Source organism: Lissotriton vulgaris, chromosome 8 (assembly GCF_964263255.1).
Source record: "Lissotriton vulgaris chromosome 8, aLisVul1.2, whole genome shotgun sequence".
NCBI lineage: Eukaryota > Metazoa > Chordata > Amphibia > Caudata > Salamandridae > Lissotriton > Lissotriton vulgaris.
Window position 1 is genome coordinate 1,144,512,150 of NC_141696.1, and position 23,808 is coordinate 1,144,535,957.

The window sequence follows — 23,808 nt, forward strand, 5'->3', positions numbered from 1 at the left end:
CACTCACCCTCACTCACCCTCACCCACCCTCACCCTCACTCACCCTCGACCCCTCACCCTCACACAGTGCAATAGGTCTCGGAGCATTTGAGTTAGAGCTTTTAGAATTGTTTATGGCTTTTTTTATTTGTAATTCTTTAGCATTGGCTACAGGAAACAAAAATGCTAAAGATTTACAAATAAAACCCATAAACAATTCTAAATGCACTAACTCTAATGCTGCGAGACCTATTGCATTTCCAATGCTTGTTTTATGTTACTCTCTCATCTGGCCTGTGCTTAGCAGTTTTCCTCTTTTAAGCCTGCATTAGGGAGTGAAGAGGGTGATGCCTGGGATGCTTGAATTAGCTCACAGATGTGTGCAAACTAGTGCTTAAATTGAGCAGGTGGTTGCTGGTAAGAGGCACACGGACACTCATTTTTGGGGACTGTCACTTCTGTCACTTATTTTTCCTCATCAGACTTTTGACCCAGAGTGAAAGGAAAAAAAACACGAAAGAGCCAAAGAAAGAGAAAGAGAAAGGGAGAAAAAAATTTGACAAAGGCAGAAATCGGGGATGAAAAAGATCCCGCAAGAGATGGATAAACAGGCACGGTGTGTCTGGTGGTGGACTAAAGAAACAAGAGTTGGAATCAAGACAATGCAAAATTGGTATTGATAACACAAGCCACAGGCTCCTGGGCAAAACTTTAGGCCCCAGCACGTATTCTTTCACAAATTAAGCACTCGTGCAAACAAGCACATCTGCTGCATATGTGCATATTTTAAAGAGTCATTTCCACTAGCTAAGCAAGTCAGACATTATGTAATTCTGAATTAACCAGCCCCGTTGAATAAATAAGCTGTATATCAAGCAGTTTATGAGCCCACAGTAGACAAAATCATGAGCAGGATCCTGAAAACAAATCACCAGAATAGCCCAACTAAACAGCATGTCACTAAAATTTTCAAAATTCGTGTGACTGAAAACTTCAACGATTTATTTACCAGTTTCAACACAGGGGTGTCCTCTCCAAGGCAGAGGGCAGGGGATATTAAATGTTAACCACTGTGTAAACAATCCTAAAAAAATCAATTCAGTGCAGAGATTGCGAGTCTCCTTTTCTGTTTTTCGCACAGTGGATTCTTCTTGTACCCGTGGAGGACTAGCATCTAAGAAATGAGGCTTTATCTTTCGTTCCTCTTGGCAGTTTATCTCCCGCAGAACCATGTCGATGCTTTTCAAAGGTAATGCTTTTGTCTTTCGTGTTACACTTCTGTCTAGAACAAAAAAGTAGTCGATTTCTTTATTTTATTTGTCCAGTTATCAATAGCGCCAACTTGGCCCTGGGCCATTAGAGCGCTTTACAATTGAATGGAAGATACTGGCGAGTAACAGTGGTACAATAAAACCAGTGAACACCAAAACAACACAATCAGATTGAGGCAATGGAGAGTAGATGATGGAGTTAGGAATACTAATAACCTGAAGTGTCTTTGGAATAGAAGAGTTCTGCCCTCCTTTTTAAAGGTAGCGACTCAAGGGGTCGCACACAGATCTAGGTGAGCGAGTTTCGGGTTCTTATTGCAGTGCCAGAGAATGACTGCTTCATGCACCACTATTACGTGAAGGTGGGGGGCTCTGTGAGCAGGATTTGTGCCTTCCTCGACTCCACATGGACGCCAGAGATTTTCAGTTTTTCCGCGAGGCAGCCTGGCGTGGAGTTTTGCAGGGTTTGTCCCCAATGCAGTCAGTCTTATTTTGTGCTGTTGCTTTAGTGGAGAGCCACTGAAGAGTTAAAAGAACTTGAGAGACTGTGTCCCATATCTTGTACCCAGAAAAAAAAGTGGTGGGCAAAGTGGAGCACATCTGAAAGGGGGTCTAGGTGAACCTTTGGAAGTCCAAAAAGTAGTGAGTTTCTATAATTCATGCCGGAGAGATCTAGTGCCTGGACTAAAGACTTTTTCAGGGATGCACTGCCTTATCCCTCAGCAGACCCTTACTTGGCAGCGCGCGTTCTTGGCCATAGTAGAGTTATAGTTTTAAGGTTACGCTTGTTGTCGAGGATGAATCGCAGGAACCTAATGTTGTTTACAATAGTAGGCTTGGAATCCAGGGGACAGCATGAATCAATCCATGCTTGATTTTGTTTTGGGCAGATTAGTAGGAATTCTGTTTTTGTTGAGTTTCATTTTAGATGTGATTTGACACCTCATTGCAGCATGCCATTCATACAAACTTTACTGAAATTACTTAATGAAATTACTGAAATTACTTAATGGTGTATTCATTGGTTGATTTTTATGGTCTTCATATGGCATTAGCGGTAGGCGGACCTTGTAGTCACACTCTGATAAACCTACTTGGCTTGTCTATGGCTGGTTCTGAGAACAGTTCTCACTCAGTACAGTATGTTTGAATGGAATGCTGCAACCAGTATGACTGAATGCGTTCAATGATGCAGGCTCGGAGTATGCAGCAATCTCAGTTATAGCAACCTAGAGTGGGGTTCAGTTTAGGGATCTTTAAATTTTGTCCTGATGAAAGCCGTTTGACCACTGAGGCAAGATTATATAACTCAAACATTTAGACCCCGTGATGTTCGAGTACATTGCATCCTCTATAACATCACCCCATGTTTTTTAACCTTGCTAGATGTTCTTCGGGATAAACTTTTGAGTCTTAAGGATACCTTTAGGCAATTTTATATGTAGATCCGTGAACCATAATGTACAGAGCGCTCCCTTTATTATCAAAGTTGTGCCCACCCATATACAGACTCTGTATGGATGAGGACTTGGTGATGAAGCATGTTGCTGGTAGCCCTAGTGGGTGAGAGTCTTTTTTACAAAACCAAGAAGGACCTCTTGTGATAGACAGTAAGAGAAGCCAACACAAATGCTGAAATGTGGGCACTCTCTTTGATGATGTGGATAGATATGGCATTTGCCTTTGGATGGTTAAAAGAAAATGGACAGATGTGCGGGAACTGTTTTTCATCCATGTTATGTTTGATAAATTGTAAGTGAGAAATGGCTATAAATGGTTACTACTACAAGTACTCCATGTAGACTGTGTCAATGGTGCTGTTTCTGAAAATGAATTTAAAAAAATGTTTACTTAGCAAAATAACTGTTCAAGAGTGCCTGGGCAGGATAGCTTGGCATTTATGTTCCTTTTTAGGTTAGACTTAATCATACTTGTGTTGTCCATGGCAAACTATGTCATACAGTATACAGCCAGAGGGGTTGGTATGTAGACTTGCGATGGGACTCTTTAGGGGTCAGAGCTTTGCAGGCTACATGGCCCATCAATTGAGTTTTCATCTTTTATATGACAATTCGTTATCTGTAGTTTCCACTAGTGCCCCACTGGCCTTGGTAGAAATAAAGGGGCCTAGTCACAAAAATAAATTCGTTTGTTAACATATGTTTATGCCTGAATTTACCTTATTTTATGTCGTTCAGGGAATCCCAAAGGTCTTTCTGGCAGGCGCACAGGAGGCAAGGGAGCGGGCGGTGGGGAACTAAAGTCCACTCAAAGAGTGTTAAGTGGAAAATCCAGAATGAGGCTTTGCCTTTGAAAGTTTTGAAATGCCCACACACTCATATATTTGTGGGAATTCCCAACGATCCCTTCCCTTGCCAAACAGTTGTTTTTACTCCAGCACAGGACTGGTGCAAATCCACTTCCCGCAAAGAAAGGGGAATGGATCTTGCTCGGATTTGCTGGGGCACTAGTTGGAGGCCTTGCACCACAATGAATAATATGTTCTCCACAGAGAAAAAACGTGCATTTGCACAGAGGATCCTATTCCAGCTGTGCAGGTCTCTGCACTATGGAAAACTCCTTCCAAAGGGAATAGGAGCTTACATGCAAAGTCACATGACTTTCCTAAAGTGCCCCTGGAGATTTGCACCATTTCTTTTGATTGCTGCAGCATCCGCATCAGAGTGTGGTGGCTGGTGGCAACATATTCTCCTTTTCAAAGAAGGGCTTTCCTAGTGTCATTGCGTTCTTTAATTGCATGGGAGTTATTGTCAGCAAACAAATAAAAAAATGCAGGTAGCTGCGGAAGATAAAAACATCTGTGGCAGCGGTTGATATGTTAAAAACATTTAAGAAGCGATAGCAAACAATGAAAATGGGAAATAAACACCACATGAATATTTAGCAGAATAAAATGCCTCGAATTACAGGGCAGTATTTTCTTGTGTTGTTTCACCTTATGAAGTGAATACATGGTTTTGCAATTGCATTCATTAAACACTTCATTCCAAGACTCATTTGTAATCAGAAAAACAAAATAAGCAAATGTATGCTGTCCTTCACATTCCTGGCCTTTCATTTATCACTTAATTGCACTTTGAATGTCGTTGTCTTCATTTGCTTTAATTGCCAGTGCATTCCATATTGATGATCCTTAACGAGTAATTATGTGGCTGGATGCTCAGTGTTTGATGTAGATCGAGCCATCGGTTATATCTCCATTGATCATATGTTTGTTATAAAGAAATGAAAGTATGCTGCATATGTACAAATATCACAGAGGCAAAGAATGGATGGGCAGGCAAAGAGCAATGTCTTGTTACTTGTAGGTGATTATTCCACAGAGGACAGTGATGCAATGTGTCGTCTGATCTTATCTGTGTAGTGTGGCATGTGTGCTCACCTTTATGTAGAGATTGTGAAGGAAGATGTCTCTGTGCAAAGCTTGCTAGTAAACAAACATTCCTTCTGCTGCCACACACAAGCTGATTAATCATTCGCATGATTGCCCAACTTGATACACAATTGCCTAATTCAGTACCTGCACAGCTCTCATCATCCAGCGAAAACAAGAGCGAGAAGTGACAAACTGATTGACATAACGAGAGAAACAGAGTAATGTTAAGTAATAAGAGAGAAAGAGAAAGGGAGAGGCAGGATAATTTGAATTTGGGAAACCTTGGGCCAGATATATCAATACTTTGCGCTGGTGTAGTTTCACAAAAAGTAGGGTAAACGGTGAAAAATCTTGAAATAGGATTTACTTTCCAGCACAAATCTTAGTTTGAGCAGGGAAGTAACTCTTTAAGCTACTTTGTATTACTTTGCATCAAGGGGTGTCCCTTTGGTGATACATGGACACCCCCCTGCAACCACTCATGTTTTTGATGCAAAGTCTTATCTATTGGAAAAGATAAACAGGGCTGAGTGCCAAACATGCATACCTCCTTGAGGCTACTTTAATGTTGGAGAAAAGTGTTCTCAAAACTTTTCTAACTTTGCATGTGCACTTTGTCCTCACGCACACACACACACACATTCAAGGCACGACAAACTCAGACCCCACCTACCTGAACAGTCGCATCTCATTCCACCAACCACCGAGACACCTCTGCTTCGCAGGAACTCCTACTTGAACACATCCCATGCATACACACAACTAGATCAGGAGGGGGGGGGGCGTTCTCTTATATCATTCCTAAAGTGTGGAACGACTTACCACTCCACATCAGAGCTGTCTCGTCTCCACAAGAAGCTGGGCACCTGTCTTATCAATTAACCAACCAACCATAGGCAGGGCTGGGCGCATACCTGCTCAGTGCCAGGATACCTTTGCAGGTGATAGTACACTTTACATAACATCATTTACAGCAGACAAGCAAAGTTCTAAAAGTTTTAAACTATGTCTAAGCATAGTATTTTGTTTAGGAAGGGTACTTTTTGAGTACAAAACTTAAGTTAGACTTCACACACTTGTTTTACAAGGCTGTGTGCATGACGCAAGGCAGCTTAAAGTGCAACAGTGCAGCAGGTGATAGCAGCAGTGCCATATTTTAGTAGATATTCCAATGTCCTGCTCTCTGCTTTCGTACAACACAGTGCAGCAACTTGGGTTGCTGTCCTACATGATTTTAAACCCCGGCTTCTATGCAACTGGAACTTAGTTTTCCAAGAACGTTATACCTTGGTGGTAGTCAGACGGGAAGCATGAAGTTCTGACTTCGCTTTATAGCTGATGTGACTTGCTAGGAAGCCATGTGGTCACACAGTGCCATGGGTCGATTGAGCGATTGACAGTTTGTGGGTTGGCAGCCCTGATACTAGAAAGTGTGCTTCAAAGTATGCCTGACCTATGAAGGTACTTGAGGTCCTAGTAGGCAGAGGAGCCCTGCTGCAGAGTAGAAGCACTCTTATTGAACAGTTCAAGATGTGAGTGAGAAAGTACCTTGCTTTTTGGATATTGGGATTCAATCTCTTTTGAGAGCTGGGAAGTGTGGGTGTTTTGCCTGGGTTCTTTTCCAGTTGATTATTTGGGTAGTTTGATGACTACTTTAATATATATGAGTTGCTCAGAATAGGGTTCTGGTCGAGCAAGCATTAATTTTCCAGTCAATGCCCTGTCATTGTAACTTGACTTCCACTCTTGTTGCAATACTGGGTTGTATAAAGTGCTGTTGCTCAGCCATCTGCTGAACATGCAGCGAGGATAGGCCGCAGCTCAAGGTGGGGGTACTCTCTCCCGAGTGAACAGCGAGCTCCATTTCATAAGCGGTGATGACGTGAAAGATGCCTGAGTGGACTGATTGTTGGCAGCGTAGCCCAAGACCATACTGTGATATTCACCTAGAGGTCCTGGTCATCTGGATAGGTGCCAGCACCAAACGGTAATGCTTTGTTTGTTAGTCACCCACGGATGTCCCAGGATGGAAGTAAGTCAAACAGAAATGACGGCGCACTGAACCTTGGACCTTTCCATGTTTGAGAAAAGGAGGTCACACTGAGTAAATACATTGGCTTTAAATACAGCTGCAGGGTTTGCAGGACTTGTTGTGCGTCCTCCTTGGTTCCCTCCTGCGATCATGGATATTAGCAGGGCAGGTCATAGGCACAGTATATATGCTTTCTTACACACATCGTGTGGCAGAAGACCAGAGGAGTAGTAAATCATTGCAACCATGCACACGTCACTAACAAGGGAACAACCTAAAAACTCAAGATATCCCTCCTTCATTACCTCCACCAACCATGTTAGGAAAAAGTAAGGAGACCATTACAGGCAGTCTGTATAGTACGAGCCTCTGTCTGCTGCCCTTCTATCCTCTTGCCGCCTTCTCTTCTCTTCTCCTTTTTTCTTCTCCTCCTCCTCCACATTCTCGCCACCTTCTCCCCTCTTCCACCTTCTCTCCTCTTCCCCCACATTCTTGCCACCTTCTCCCCTCCTCCACCTTCTCTCCTCTTCCTGCACATTCCCGACACGCTCTCCCCTCCTCCACCGTCTCTACTCTTCATTTATTTATTTTATTTTAAAGGTTTTATGGAGCGCAAACAAGATCCTTGCGGATATCAGAGCATTTTACAATGATAAAAGCTGATTATACATAATGAATAGCATGACACATTATACATGCAGTAATATGGGGAAAAGAACAAGCATGGGATAAATATACGAATAAACGTGAAAAAGTTGTAAAGTACAGAAGCATGGGATCGCAGGACAAAAACACAGAAAAGTTGTCAAAGAACATAACAGGCGAGTCTCGGTTTAAAAAGGTTCAGGGCAGGGTAGAGTGGTCAAGTACATTTTGCCATGAGAATCGCTTTTACTTCCTTTTTGAAAGATACAGTAGAAGAATTCAGTCTGGTTTCAGGGGGAAGAGTATTCTAAATCCTAGGCGCCATCTCAGAGAATAATTGTTTATATGTTTTCTTTTAAATGAATCTTTGAGGTTTCAGTCGTAGGTTATCTGCACCCCTAGAGGACCTTGAGCCCCCAGAGATAGTCAATTTCTGTGCAAGGTAAATGAGTGCCCTGTGGTGTAAGGCCTCACCTTGGGTGTGCCCAGGAGTGGACATTCCACAGGGAAAAACCAGGAAGGGCTCCTAAGCGGTATACGGACAGCGCTGGGACACCTCCGTTGGAGGTAGCTGTGCGCTTACAAATGGCATTTACATGTGTCATGCAAGCTATTTTTAGATGAATTCTTGCTTCAAACGGGAGCCAGTTTCACATTCTAGCCACCTTCTCTCCTCTTCCTCCACATTCTCGCCACCTTCTCCCCTCCTCCACCTTCTCTCCTCTTCCACATTCTCGCCACCTTCTCCCCTCCTCCACCTTCTCTACTCTTCCTCCACATTCTCGCCACCTTCTCCCCTCCTCCACCTTCTCTCCTCTTCCTCAATATTCTTGCCACCTTCTCCTCCTCCTCCACCTTCTCTCCTCTTCCTGCACATTCTCGCCACCTTCTGCCCTCCTCCACCTTCTCTCCTCTTCCTCCACATTCTCGCCAACTTCTCCCCTCCTCCACCTTCTCTCCTCTTCCTCCACATTCTCGCCACCTTCTTCCCTCCTCCACCTTCTCTCCTCCTCCTCCACATTCTCGCCACCTTCCCCCCTTCTCCACCTTCTCTCCTATTCCTCCACGTTCTCGCCACCTTCTCACCTCCTCCACCTTCTCTCCTATTCCCCGACATTCTCGCCACCTTCTCCCCTCCTCCACCTTCTCTCCCTCCACATTCTCGCCAACTTCTCCCCTCCTCCACCTTCTCTCCTCTTCCTCCACATTCTCGCCACCTTCTTCCCTCCTCCACCTTCTCTCCTCCTCCTCCACATTCTCGCCACCTTCCCCTCTTCTCCACCTTCTCTCCTATTCCTCCACATTCTCGCCACCTTCTCACCTCCTCCACCTTCTCTCCTATTCCCCGACATTCTCGCCACCTTCTCCCCTCCTCCACCTTCTCTCCTATTCCTCCACATTCTCGCCACCTTCTCCCATCCTCCACCTTCTCTTCTCTTCCTCCACATTCTTGCCAACTTCTCCCCTCCTACACCTTCTCTCCTCCTTCTCCTCCTCCACATTCTCGTTCTCTCAGTGACCTAACACTCCAATGAATTCCTTGGGTGTTCGGGTCCTATCCCCTGCACTCGGTTGTAGTACTTGAATGACAAAGGTAACGTCTCCACGCGCTATGCAGGGTGCACAAGCACAAAGATGCACAACACTGGCTGCACAGGGCCCACTCTGACACTCAAGGAAATATTTCAGCTGGACACATGAAGAATTTATTTTTTCTTCTGCCCCAATCTAATCAATGACCTCTTCACACCATGATTATGCTGCTACGTTGTCAGCCTAAAAATATGAAAATGCCGATGTTGAAACCCTTTGATGCCTAAACAAAATGTTACTGTTATATAAGCTTCATACTGGCTTGGTCTTTGACAATACTCAATGGGAGATATTCTCAAGAACGTGTGATTGCCATCGCAAAATTAACTTAACGCAACTTTCAACATCGCAATCTATCCCGGGAAAATAACGCAGTGTTAACTAAGTATTCACAACACTGAGGCACCATGCGATAGGCCCCCGAAAACGCGTCAAATGCCTGCGATAAAGTCAAAGCGATGCTGCAATAATGCGAAACACAAACGGAGAAAAAGTAGCAATGAGGCCAAACGCGATACAAAAAGTAGCGAAAACCAACGGCAGGCCTGCAAATCCCAAGCGTCTGGCGGGAAACTGCAGTATAAAAACACCAAATATATATAAAGTCACCGAAAGACTCTTAAACGCCCAGTTGACCGCCTTCATAGAAGAGAACTCCATCCTGGATGCCTCCCAGTCTGGATTCCGCAGCAACCACAGCACCAAGACTGCCCTCCTCGCCGCCACTGACGTCATCCGCATGCTACTCGACCATGGACACACCACGGCCCTCATCCTTCTAGACCTCTCTACAGCCTTCAACACCGTCTCTCATCACACGCTTGCAGCCAGACTTCATACCACGGGAATACAAGGAAAAACCAAAGGAAATGATGGACGAAGCGTTGGCAATACAAGCACTCACCCCCAGTCAACTGATCTGGGGTTAATCCATCACCGTTCTTTAGCCCACTCTGCCACTCCAGTTCAGTACTCGGAAGCTTGTTTCCGGTCCAGGGAAGACATGGCTTGGCAGTTCGGGCTGGACTGTTGCCATGAGGCACAGGGTCAGACTGATTTCCATATAGCCATGTCTGAACTGGGGTGGCAGAGTGGGCTAAAGAACGGTGATGGATTAAACCCAGATCTTTTGACTGGGTGTGAGTGTTTGATTGATTCAGATGCTCCGTCCATCACCACCCCCTTTTGTACCACAGGAATACAAGGAGCCACCATTGAATGGATCCAATCGTTCCTCTCCGGCAGAAACCAGAGGATCGGAATCCCTCCCTTCCTCTCCAAACACTCAGAAATCACCTGCTGAGTACCCCAGGAATCTTCACTCAGCCTCACGCTCTTCAACATCTACATGGCCCCCCTCGCCGCCATCATGAGGCAGCATGGGCTCAGCATCATATCCTACGCCGAGGACATCCATCTCATTCTCTCAATTACGAAGAATTCCGAAGACACCAGACTCTGTTTTCAGGAGGGTATGAAGAACGTGGCAGACTGGATGAAGGACAGCTGCCTGAAGCTAAACTCTGAGAAGACCAAGGTCCTTATCCTCGGTCCCTGCATCTCCGTCTGGAACAACACCTGGTAGCCCTCCGCCCTCGGGAGCTCACCCACTCCTACGGATCATGCTCGGAACCTCGGCATCATCCTCGACTCCTCCCTCTCCATGAGCGGCCAGATCAACGGTGTCGCTTCCACTAGTTTCAACTGCCTTCGCATCCTCCGTAAGACCCGCAAGTGGATCCCCCCAGACTGCAGAAGGCACTCATCACCAGCATACTGGACTACAACAACACCCTCTACGCCGGAATCAACAAGACTCTTCTGCATAGGCTCCAGATCATCCAGAACACCTCAGCTACACTCGTCCTCGGGACACTGAGCTAGGAGCACATGACCCCACACCTACGAGGCCTCCACTGGCTCCACGTCGAGTAGAGGGTCACCTTCAAATTCCTCAGCCACGCCTACAAATCCCTCCACAACACCAGACCCAAATACTTCAACGAGAGAGTATCCTTCTACGTACCCAAGAGGAACCTCCGCTTCGCCGACCTTGCCCTGGCAGAGGTCCCCCCATCCGCAGAAACAGAACCGGCAGAAGAGCTTTCTCCCACATCACAGCCAAAACCTGGAACGAGCTCCCTGTGAACATCCGACGCTCCCCAAACCTGCACACGGTCAGGAAGGACCTCAAGGCCTGGCTCTTCGACTGATCCGGAGCCGCTTCTCCCCCCCCCCCCCGCCCCCCAGCGCCTTGAGACCTTCATGGGTGAGTAGCACGCTATACAAACCCTGCATTGATTGATTGATTGAACGCGAACCCCACAAGCCCAACAGACCACCAGCAAGGCACAACAGTGTCGGGGAAGGCCAAGGAGAAGAGGGAGAGGAAGACGGCGTGCAGTCCACAGGAAAACCAGATCAACGTCATGGAGGTGACAGAACACTACCATCAACTGACTCACAATTGGACTACCATGAATGCAATTGGCGTGTCGAGGAGGTCAATGGAGGAGGGCAAGAGGTTCTGGCATGATGTAAAAACCAAACCAAGGACAAACCCGCAACCAACAGAAAGGCAGCAACGGTGGCAGGAGGTGGGACTCCTGAACCACAAGAGGAACTGGAGGAAACTGGGGCCACAGTCATCAGTGTGAAGATGGTGCAAGGAGCTGGGAGTCCGGGCACAGACCCAGAGGCCCTGACACAACATCAACAGGGCAAGTAACGACCAGGGACTGGGTGACGGGGGAGACGGGCACAATGGCGCACAAGCACAACGATGTGTAGCACACTGCACACCCGCAATGACCCTGGATCATGTCCCTGATCCCCGTGGCACACTGCAGCATACACACAAGCAATAACAGCACATCCACATTGACGACAATGTGGTACAATGTGCAACCCAACACTTCAGAACAGAGGACACAACTGGCTCTGTACATGCACAGAAACTGGCCAACTACATCTGAAAGAGCTGGAATCTGTGAGATGGAAATGTACGCGTCCAACTCCACATCAGTCATGTAGTTCAAATGTCCACTGTCCCGCATCAAAATCCAACACCTCTCAAACAGTCACAATGTACATTGTCATACAGTCTGCATGAAAACAAGAACAATGCTCCAACATACATGTCAACTAGGGGTGGGCGGCCAGCTACGCTCCGTGCACGGAGTGTGCGTAGTGCCGCCTACTCCGCATTTTGCGGAGCGGGCGGAGCCAGGCGGCACTACGCACGCTCCGCAGACGGAGAGTAGCTGGCCGCCACCCGCCTCCCTCCCGCCCTCCCTAAATACTTTCAATTAAAGGGGTCAAATAATGAAAACGCACTTACCTTGCCCGCCGCTGCCCGCCGCGTCCCCGGGGCTCGCTATCTTCCGTCTTCCGTCTTCTTTACTAATGCGCATGCGCGGACGGCCGCGCATGCGCATTTTCTCGTGCGAAATGCGCATGCGCGGCTGCCCGCGCATGCGCATTAGTAAAGTAGACGGAAGACGGAAGATAGCGAGCCCCGGGGATGCGGCGGGCAGCGGCGGGCAAGGTAAGTGCGTTTTCATTATTTGACCCCTTTAATTGAAAGTATTTAGGGAGGGCGGGAGGGAGGCGGGTGGCGGGGCTGGCGGCCAGTGGTGTTTGCGGAGTGGGGCTACGCGGAGTGCGGAGGTGGGCGTAGTTTCTCGCCCACTTCGCGTAGCTCCGCGAAGCCCCACTCCGCCCACTCCGCCCAGGGTTAATGTCAACACAATGTCAACATGCATCTCCCTTTCACATTGCAGAGGGACACACAACACCTCCAGCAGAGCAGAGCAGACAACTCATCAAAGATGCTGGAGAGGACCACCTTCATCACTGATGCCCTACAACAGCTCATGAACATCCTAGGCAACCCACTCCCAGGAGCAGGGCAGCCAAGCTACATAGAGGAGAACCCACCCCCTGCACACACCACACAGCAGAAAGCACCTGTCAGCACTGCTGGCTCCCAACACTTCAACGACCCACTCATGGCAATCCAATGCCAGGTGTCAGTATGCCAAAAGGAGGTGGCTGAACAGGTGCGGGTGGGGTCCGAACATATGGAAGACAAACTAGATCACATACATGTGTGTCTCATTCCCTTCAGGGACCACCAACACACCACAAAGGAGACCCACACTGCGACAGAGACACATGCATTTGCATATTTCCTGTACTAAACCACGCCCAGAGCTCCGCTATTATCAGTCACACACCCACGCTGGACCTGCGTACGATGGCCCAGCCCACTACTCCTACATTTTGCGTGGTTGACGACAAAGCTACATGTCCAAGCTCTACCCCGCTGCCTGCCCTGACATGGTTGCATCCACTGTACACAGCAAAATGTAATGTTGTAGGGCCCGTGCCCTTATGCATACATTATGAACACACGGACACACGCAGATAGTATAAGGAACTGGCTACGGGCACGTGCGCCTGGCCCCTTTATTTCCAGGGTCACATGTACAGTGACGCCTGTGCTGGATGGGTGTGGGGTGAGTGTAAGCCAGCCCACACGGAGTGGTTGGTGCTGGCAACAACTTGAACAGTGGTCACCATTAAAACGGAAACAGAAAACACCAGCATAACATAAACAACTTCGAAGCATCATGGTGGTAGCAAGTACAAAGGTCACCCAAAATGCAAAAATAGGTGTCCGTGAGTTGCAGTGCACTCAGGTTGAGGCACTAGAGCTGAGCATGCACATGTGAATGAATTGTCTAGGATTCTGTCCCTTCTGGATATACTTGATGCAGCTGCAGTGGGGTGTGTTACGCCTGCAGCCTCTTCCTCATCATCGTCCTAGGTCTCCCACTCTGCCTGTGGTGACATTGCTGCGTAACCACTCCACAGCACAACACGCAATCAGTAACGGTCCATGGCTTGCGGTACACTGAGTTAGTGGTACCTGGAGTGCTGAGCAGGGTATCAGGCAGATGATGGTATCCACTACAGGTGTGAGCAACTACGCTAGTCTGTCAGGACCACTGTTTTGACTCAGCAGTTGGAGGTGTTCCTGGCGGTGGTGGCGTGTGCCTCCTGCGGTGATGCGAAGTCCGGGCCGGTCAGGACTCGATTTGATGTGTGAGCCCTGGTGGACCACAGTGGCGGCCAGAGACAGCAGACAGCGCAGGGCCACGTACACATGGCGTCGATGACCCTGAGGCCGTTGTCTCAGAGGCCATCCACTATCTCAGAAGACAGGGTCCCTGACTTGAGCTGCACAGAGTTAGTGGCCCCGGATGCACTTCGGCCAGCACAGGTGTTGTGGCCATGTTGGGGCTCTGAGCTGCATGATCGTTCGTTCCATGGCATCTGTTGTTCTTCTGGTGTGGCTCTAGGCTGGGCTCCCTTTTGTGGTGCAGGCTGCCGTCCGACTTTGCACCAGGTCAGAGCAGGTGTTAATTTCCTTCTGCTAACGCGCCTTATTGCATTTATTGGAATCTTATCGCCTATCTGACTGGTCGTTGAGAATGTTGCGGAGTAGTGTTTTTGTTGGTTTTTGCACGGGAACGCCTACTCTGCATCTCATTAGCGTTAGCTGCCGGTGTCATCTGTGACTATGTTTTTTGCGGCTGCTATCGCATGTAAACTGGTGATAGGGCTGTTAGCACCAGCTTGTGAATGGGGCGATAAATTTATCGCCACTTTGGCTGCGATAAAGTCCTGTTAACTCTGCGATAACTCCTTGAGAATATGCCCCCATGTGTTAAATAATATATTTGCAAAGTTAATACTTAGCATGCTATCAGACAACTGTTCATTGCAGACATGACCAGTAACAGACATGCATGTATGCAGATTTATAAGTGTGGCCCAAGTTACAAACCAACGGAATGCTGTGGAGGCAAATATATTACAGTGGGTGATGTTGGTTGACTAATCTGCAGTCTGTGGTTCCATTGTGAACTGGGCGCGAGGATTCAGGAGGATAAACAGGTGGGACAAATGGCATTATGTTCAAGAAGTCACTATTTGATGAGATGCTGCTTGAAGAGCAGCGCCTTGGGATCATTTCTGAATGGAAGAAGCCGGGCAGACGTCAACCAGAATGGTAGTCCATAGTCTTGGGCCATAGCAGGATAAAGCTTAGTGCCTAATTTTTCCCTCTTGGACTAGTGTATTCTTCGGTGATGCTAACTACTTGAATGTGAAATAGTGTTGTCAGTAATTGGGTTTTTAGTGTGAAGGTAGTGAGTCCTTCACAAGTAATAAATCCACATACTTGGTTCCCAGTACTCCACTGTAGCACATGACTGTCTCAGGGTAGCCTACTCATTGGAGGTGGTGTGGGCTAGGAGCCACAGTTTGCTGGTATGCAATAACAACACTCAATAATTAATTATCCAATCTGTGCTTTTTTCTTATATGAATCCTGTAACCACAATATCCCTACCTATAAACAATACAGTGGGGGTGGCATTATCAAAAAGGCAGGCTTACTGGCTTTGTCAGGGTGTCAGCACATTGAAAATAGAAATATTGTATATTAAACCAATACAACACCACTGAAATCAATAGGAATGGAACCATCTTACAATCACATTCACTAAAGCTTGTTATGACTCACTGATAATCTTGGGGTTGTCAATAAAGCAATTCAAGTTAGGCCAATAACCATATTAAAACAGGTAATGCTTGATTATTAACTTATTGCCATGTTATTAGATTGATTAAAGTATATACCATTGCATTGACTATATTAGTCAATAAAGGATATTTAACACAATTTAATGTGTGCAAGACCATATCTTCTACTTTAAACCTGGCACAAAATCATCCGTAGGAACAACAAACAGTGTCCCCTACTCCAGAGCCCATGTGCAAAAGTGCAGACTCCAGGAGTATTTTAAAAAACAAAGCACCCTTGTCAAGGGAGACCTGAGGCAACTTTACTGCACTTTTGGTAGCCTCCAAACCCCCTGCACAACAGTTGCTGGGGACCCTGCCCCTGTGCTGGGTCTTATGGGGTGGCGCCTTGTCTTACGTCGTGCATACTAAATGAGCACCTTTGCTGCGCCACTCCAAATTACATTTCTTGGTGTTTTAATTTTTCCAATTTTTTTATAAAGAGTATGGCTTTGTGCCACAATTTCCAGTTTTTCAGAGGTCATGTACTCCTGCCCCTATAATGAAGTACCCAACAATTGGCAAAGCAGGGGCAAAATGGGAGGCCCACTCCGGGGCTGCCCCATCGCCAATATTCTGGTGCTAATGCGGAATGCCGGCAGAATCCTCTTCTCTCAACCACGTGGAGCACAGACAGGGGTCTGTCAGCTGCTGGCCATCCGCTCCCGCCAGACATGGGCATGGATGGGTGCCAAGAAGCCGCCTCACATTGCTCCTGAAGCTCTGGCCTCCCAATTAGCAGTGTTGTTGGAGCACGTTAGTGCTCAATACTTTGTCTTTCTGTCCAGATGAGATGGGGTCGCTCAGGACAGTATTCTTGTGCCAGGCCCCTGGAGATGGGAAAGGTGGTTCTGGGAGAGGAGCACCACACATGCCCCCTTACATCTAAACCACTTAAATGAAGGGTGGGCTGCCCCCTAAGGGCATCAGTGGGGTAATATTAGATTGTAATGTGGATATAGGGCTTAGTGTTCTGAAATGAAATGTTCCTCCAGTTAAGGCACTATGTTAGAAATTAAGGTTAACAAATTTTCTTTTTTTTTTTTTTTTAAATTTTAATTTTATTTTGCAGAAAGAACAGAAAAAAAAGAAAAGAAGACAAGCGACAGTCCCGCATTGTTCTCCACGCAGGGGGCATTTGAAGAGGCAAAAGAAAAACAAAGCATAAAGGAGGCAGTATAGAGAGCTACCACAGTTCAGTTTGAGGAATCAGTTCTTGAGGGCAGTAAAATGGGTATTCAAAGTCAAACCCCCCTCCAGGATCCCAGAGCGGTAGAAGTCCTGCGAAGAAGGGTGGTGGAACCAAGGCGAGGGACTCAGTGCAAAAAAAAAAGAAAATCTTGTGGCCTCCATATACCCTGAGGGCGTCGCAACAATTAACTTAACCAAATTACCCCCCCTGGTTAACGAATTTTTGAGCCTAAGCTCTTAGGCTTTAATTAAGTTGGTGATATAAACTTTCCGAAGAGGCTCTACTTTGCAATCTCATTTATATGACGAATTTAAAATATGAATTCATTAAAAATATGTATATATTTTAGTCCTTATTATTGTTGAAAATTAACACATATAAACAAGATACATCCAATCTGTATGTATGTATGTATGTATGTATTTATTTCTTATATAACGCAAACCTTTCACCCTACGGGTATCTTAGCACTCAGATTGTCGCACAAAGCACAAAGCTCCCATTACAGTAACATGGTCAGAAAGAAAGAAAGGAACTGGACTTAGCTGCCTCGAGGAAACAGCCAGGTTTTTAAGCTTTTCCTAAACGAGGTCAGTGTGTTAGACTGTCTAATCTGGAGTGGTAGCTCGTTAGAGAGTCGAACTGCTGACACACTAAAAGCCCGGCCTCCCATCCTTGATCGCTTAAATCTGGACGTCGCCGCTAGGTTTAGCGAAGAGGAGCGAAGCGTCCTCTTAGGCTGGTACCAGTTAAACCTGTTAGAAAGCGGCCTTGCGCCTGAATTGTGTAGTCATTAAACACTATACACATAGATTTAAAGCAAATTCTTTCACAAATTGGCAGCCAGTGTAGCTCTTTCAGAGCCAACGAAGTAGAAGAGCGACGCTCCCAGTTCAGGGCTAATTTAGCCGCTGTAGACTGGACTCTTTGTAAACTCTGAATGATATACTGCGGGGCTCCCAAATACAGAGCATTACAATAGTCCAGTCTACTAAGTATCAAACTTCTGACCACCAGGGGGCAAGTCTCTCTCAGGAGAAAAGGTAGCACCTGTCGCAGCATTCGTAGGAGGACCATACAGACACTGATTGTCTTGTTGGCTTGGGCTTCCATCTGAAGGTTATCCTCCATCATAACCCCTAGGTTCCGTGCGATTTGTTCACCTCTGTTAACTGATCTCCTCTTCTCAGCGGCGATTTGTTGTGTTGTGGTACTTGATCAGGCGCCAGGACGCCCCTTCGCTGGGGCAGCTGTGCGCTGAATAAAAGTTATTAACATAACATAACATAACATTAACCGGAGTCAGGGGTTCTTCTTCCGATGTGATTCTGAACTCCAGTGGTAGGTGGCAAGGTAGAGTGTTACCCGGGCAGAACATTACCTCCGTTTTACCACCATTAAATTGAAGGTAGTTTTTCCTAAGCCAAACGGAGTTATGATGCATACAGTCCTGAAGGGTACTCAGCGGCACCGCTTGCTCCCCCTCCAGGGAAAACACCAATTGGGTGTCGTCGGCATAGTTAACCAACTCAATCCAAAAAGATCTAATTGAGGGGGAGTAGAGGACGCAGATACATATTGAAAAGGATAGGGCTAATGGGCGAGCCCTGAGGCACTCCGTGGCGGACTGGTGACTTATTTGATGTAAATGGTGTTAAGGATACTGTCTGTTGTCTGCCCGACAGATAAGACTGTAACCATTGAAAAGCCATCCCGTTCACCCCAATCTCTGTTAGCCTCTCCAACAAGATACTGTGGTTCACCGTATCAAAAGCGGCTGACATATGCAATAATATCAATACAGTGGGCTCTCCATTGTCCGCACGCCTTCGAAGACTGTCCATGACCGTTAATAATGCTGACTCCATGCCATGTTTGGCACGGAAGCCAAACTGGTCCTCATCCAACAGGTAATTTTTCTCCAAGAAGTCTGAAAGATCCCTGCTTACTAATTTTTCCAAGACCTTTACTGGGAAGGGTAAAAGAGATATAGGTCTAAAGTTAGCAGGGACACTAGGGTCCAGCGAAGGCTTTTTGAGCAGGGGGGTGACCATTGCATGTTTCCAAGCATCCGGCACCACCCCTGCCTCCAATGATTGGTTGCATAACTGATGGAGCCAGGGTGATGTATGCGATCCAAGGGGTGCAAACAACATAGACATGAACATATTGTAAAAGGAGTAGTTAAAACCAACAGCTACCCATCTATCATATATTGCAATCACCTTCCTTCCCCTGTAAGTACAACACGAGGCATCCAATGGCATAAACATCCAGGCCATACATAGATCCCATGATACTAGCATGTTGCAGGTCCATACCATGTTCAGAAAAATGCTAGTAACTGCTGCCTTTAGTGGTGTCAGGCTGGTTGTGTTGGGTCCTGCAGGGTCACCACTACTACTACTGGTCATCCTCGCAAGTCTCTGTATCCCACCGAGCCAGGTAGGCAGGGAGGTGGGGGGCACAAATCTCCTCAGGCCGAAAGGTTGCTCGAATTATCAATGCGTAGGTTTCTGCGTAGTCGTAGGGCCTGCCCTGGCAATTAAGTTGGACTGCTGTTGGGCGGAGGGGGAGTGTCGGGGGGGAGTGATGCGCACTCGTGGAAAACACTGCAGCTGCTTTTGTTACAGGGAGCCTATATTGCAAAACCGGCATCGCGTAACAAAAACTGCCCCCCAGAGGTGCAAATCTGGCTCCCGCCCTGACGGACCACCGGGAAACACTCTGTGCCCGGTACGGCCAGTCCAGCCCACTCATTGCATACTGTTAGGTTATGGAGCCTGGCATAAGTCCTGGGTGTGTTTTGCTTTCCCCAACACAGGTCCACCCTGCGTTTGTCAAGGACCAGACCTGCAAAGTGTCTAACGTTCTTTGGTGAGTCACTTATTCTAGACCCGTAGGTTATAAGTGGATAAGCTTCAATGTGCCAATAGGTGAGAACAGAGGAGCATTCCCAGGCTGGATGTCAGAAGCCTGCATGTTCAGCTCCATGGTGTATGCATCTATGGGAGCGAGTAGGATGAATGTGATGTTGGCAGGCTGGTGTACTGTATGCTCTTTGTAGGTATTTATAATGGAGGAATCTGTATTGTTAGCTTAGAGATATACATCCAGTTTGTGTGCAACAGTACTTCCATTGTGTATCATTCAGGGGTGTATTGAGGTCTGCCTCCCATGCACTCTGCACAGGATCTGATGTGCCTCCTCAGTTATGTGACGGACATGCATACAACTGGGACACCCATTTCGTTTTGTCAAAGGATGTGATCATCTGGGTCAGTGGCGAGAATTCATTGGGTTCTGGGTGCCTGGGGAGTCTGCCATGTGTTGTGGTACGGAGCTTAGCATATATAAAAATATCCAAGATTATGAGGTTGCCTCGTGCCTGGAATTGCTGAAAGAAGGTTTAGGCCTGTATTCAGGTGGGCGAACTCAGACATGGCTATTTTGGTCTACTAGATCTGAACTGTCCATTCTAAAGTGAGCGGCAGCAAGGGGTTTTTGAGCCGGTGGAGTGCTGGTGTAAGGAGTCACCTGTCCAGTGGCACAATGTGTGCCATACTCAACCCGTTGTGGCTACTGTTTTTAGCTCTCTCTGTGGCCAGGGCAGTTCCTAGGGAAGTATCAACGATATCAGGATATTTCCTATCTGATCCCGCCTTGGTATGAGGTAATGGCGAGGTATACCTGCGGGGTGCCAATGTAATGTAATGTAATGTAATTTGACTTATATAGCACACAAATCACCCAAAGGTCTCAGGGCGCTTGCTTAAGGAACCCGTCCTGGTATTCCCTTGTGAGATACCCCCGGCAGGGTATCCACAAGGTGAAAGCCAGGCATCCCGCCGCGAGGGGCCGTAGTGGAGATTAAGCAAGCTATTGCCCAGAGTCGCAGAGTGTGACCCCGTGAGTTGAGTAGGCACCGGCGCGAGAATTAACGAGTCAGTGGAATTTTTGAGCCCGAGACCCTGCCGCGTCGGGAATCGAACCCTGGTCCACGGCCGCTCTCAGCCTCCGGGTCTGCCGCCTCTAACCACTGAGCCACACTTCTCCACTGCAAACTGTCATAGTTGTGCCAAGTAATAGTAAAGTTCAAAGTCGCGAACTTCAAAGACCCCTCAATCATAAGGAAGTGTCATTGTGTCCCAGCTTTATCCTACTGGTGCTGTTTGCCCAAATACGTTTGATTAGTAGGAAATTAAGGGTGTGAAAAAATCTCTTGTTGAGCAAATCAGGATGTTTAAGATTAGTTATAAAAAAGATTGTCAGACCATCATTTTAAGCAGTGCAACCCTGCCAGCTAGAGATAATGGTAGCTTAAGCCAAATGTCTATTTGCCATTGTAGCTGGTCGATAGCAGGACAGCAGTTAAGACATATGACTTCCACATATCTATGCAGATTTACCACCAGGTACTGGACAGAGTCCGAAAGCCATCTAACTGGGTACTACAGGGAACATGGTTCTGTGTTGTCAGTGAGGCAGAATACATCCGTTTTAGTCTAGTTTATGGAGATACCTCTGTATTTACCAAATTTGATGAGTTCCCTTATTAATGGGGATATATTATTATCAGGGTGTTTCCACAAATAGCAAAATATCATCACCATTCATGGATATCAATAGTTTGCCAAAGCGACAGCAAAGATCTCTGTTTATGTGGAATTCCTGCAGGTGTTGTGTCAAAGGGTCCATGGCTAGGATAAAAAGTAAGGGAGACCAGGGGCATTTTTGTTGCATGCCTCTATTCATTTCAAATGTATCTGAAAGTAGATAGTTAACAGTGACCCTCGCAACAGGCTTAGAATAGAGCACATGTATTAGGGCCGTAAACTCCTTTGGGATGCCGTTCCATTGAGAGTCTCCAGGTGAAAGGGACATTCCAAGCAGTTGATCACCTTTTCGGCATCGAGTAGGACCACCGCCGCTTTGAGCTCAGGGTTTAATTGGATCAAGACAACAAACACTGTACGCAATATTCAGCTATGGCGGACAAAACCAGCCTACACTGGTGAGGCTATTCTCTCCAGCACAAGAGATATCCTGTTGGCTACTACTTTAGCTAGGATTTTATCACAATTTAGTAGTGATATTAGCCTAATTGAGGCACATCTGATTGCATCTCACTCAGGGGACTGAGATGAATGATTCGTGTAGCTTTGTGGGAAGTACACCTTAGTGAGTGCCTCATGGTATAAATCCAGGAGGTGTGGGGCAGTCTTAGAGGCTTTGTAGAAGCCCATGGTCAGGACCGTTAGAGCATGGGGCCTTCCCACCAGTCAGGGAATCAGTAGCTGCCACTATCTCCTCTATGGAGATAGGATGGCTCAAAAATTGCTTGTTACAGCCCTCCACCCACAACAGACCCACTTCCTCCTGATGTTTTGAAATGGAGTCAGCTGACTCCGTCATTTGGGATTCGTATAGACGTGCATATTATGAGTGGAATTCAGACAATATATCCTCAATGTCTATTAGTCATACGCCTGGCTGGGTCATGATTGTGTATATGGTGCTCTGTCGTCAGTCTCCAAGTAGGACCAGGACAGTGTCTTACCCGGTCTGTCCCCTTCACCCTATTGCTGGGCATGCACATTATTACAAAGGTTATGTAGCTCTCTGTATGCCAGGTCTCTGTAATCTTACAATAACTGATTATATTCTCTGAGGAGTTGGAGATGTGGGGAGGGCATCATTTAGCTCTACAGAGTTTTGAGTGAGTGTTCTAGACGCGTGAGTTGGCCATGTATATTCCAGAGAATCCCTGCATGCTTAGCCATTGTCACCCTTCTGATATAAACCTTAAAGGCCTCCCATAGTGTGGCATATTTCTCTACCATGCCTTTGTTCAATTAAAAATATTCTAGAATCACCATGCACATGGATATTAACTAATTATCTGAAGTAAGTTATCTCATATTCTGTTATGAAGGAATGTTTTAAAACTCAATGATCTGTTTTTAAATGAGATTACATTTACACAGAACTTTATATCTCGTCACAAAAGTGCAATCATGGTTTAATAAAAGTATGCTGATTGGATACTCTTTAATACAAAATGTAACTTTAAGAAATATTGTGTGTTTCATAATTGTGAGCATATGATTAAATATTTGGTTTATTTTCTGGAACAATATATTAGAACTTTTTTTTACTCAGTTTAAATTTGGCCAAATTAAAATAGAACACTATCAGCCTGATTCATCAAGCTGAAATCGGCTCGCAAAGGGTCAGATTCTGAGAATCTGGCCCTTTGCGAGCGCTATTTTTGCATTTGGGATTCATCATCCCAAATGCAAAAATCGGTAATTGCTAATTCGCTAAATTGCGAGGAATTACATTTAAGGAATCTCTATTTGAGATTCCTTAAATGCAATTCATCAACCATTTTTAAATTGCTAATTCGCAATTTCGGGCCGCTATTTACCGAGAGGTCAGACCTCTCGGTAAATAGCTAAAACTTAGAAAAATGCTTTTAAAAGCATTTTTCTAAGTTGCATGTTGCGCACACACATGCCCTTTGGACATGTGTGTGTGCAACACCTGTGTGAAATTTCATTTGAGGGGTGCTACAGGGTGTCCTGTGGACACCCCTGGCACCCTTCAAATCGCAATCTTATTTGCGATTAGCTAATTGCTAATCGCAAATAAGGAATACTCCCCATTCATTCCTATGGGCCTTTTGGCCCATAGGAATGAATGGCGAGTTATTCCTTATTTGCGATTAGCAATTAGCTAATCGCAAATAAGGAATTGTAAGGAATCGCATTTTTATTGCATATTCCTACTTGAATCCCGTTTTGCGAGTCCTTAATAGCGATTCGCTATGAATCGCTATTAGGGCCTCGCAAAACGGGAGCATGATGAATCAGGCGGTATGAGATCAGATAATATGGAAGAAGTCTTTTCAGATGAGGGATGAAATGTCAAGAAATGAAATGAAATGTACAGAGTGCACAAATACCAAGGTGTCAAGAAACTGAAAGACACATAACCTAACCTGCTGAGGCATTTAAAGAACATAGATATCGGGAAAACCTAG

General features: G+C 46.3%; 1 protein-coding gene across 2 annotated transcripts in view; it reads left to right on the plus strand.

The window, feature by feature from the left end:
* Positions 1-1,101: 1,101 nt before the first annotated feature.
* The window catches only part of CPB2 (carboxypeptidase B2), a 146,604-nt gene continuing 123,897 nt past the window's right edge, over positions 1,102-23,808 (plus strand). For both annotated transcript variants that reach the window (XM_086935006.1, XM_086935007.1), the window contains exon 1: positions 1,102-1,228. In XM_086935006.1, the coding sequence (XP_086791132.1) occupies positions 1,161-1,228 (68 nt within the window). In that variant the 5' untranslated portion in view covers positions 1,102-1,160. The remainder of the gene's footprint in view (positions 1,229-23,808) is intronic.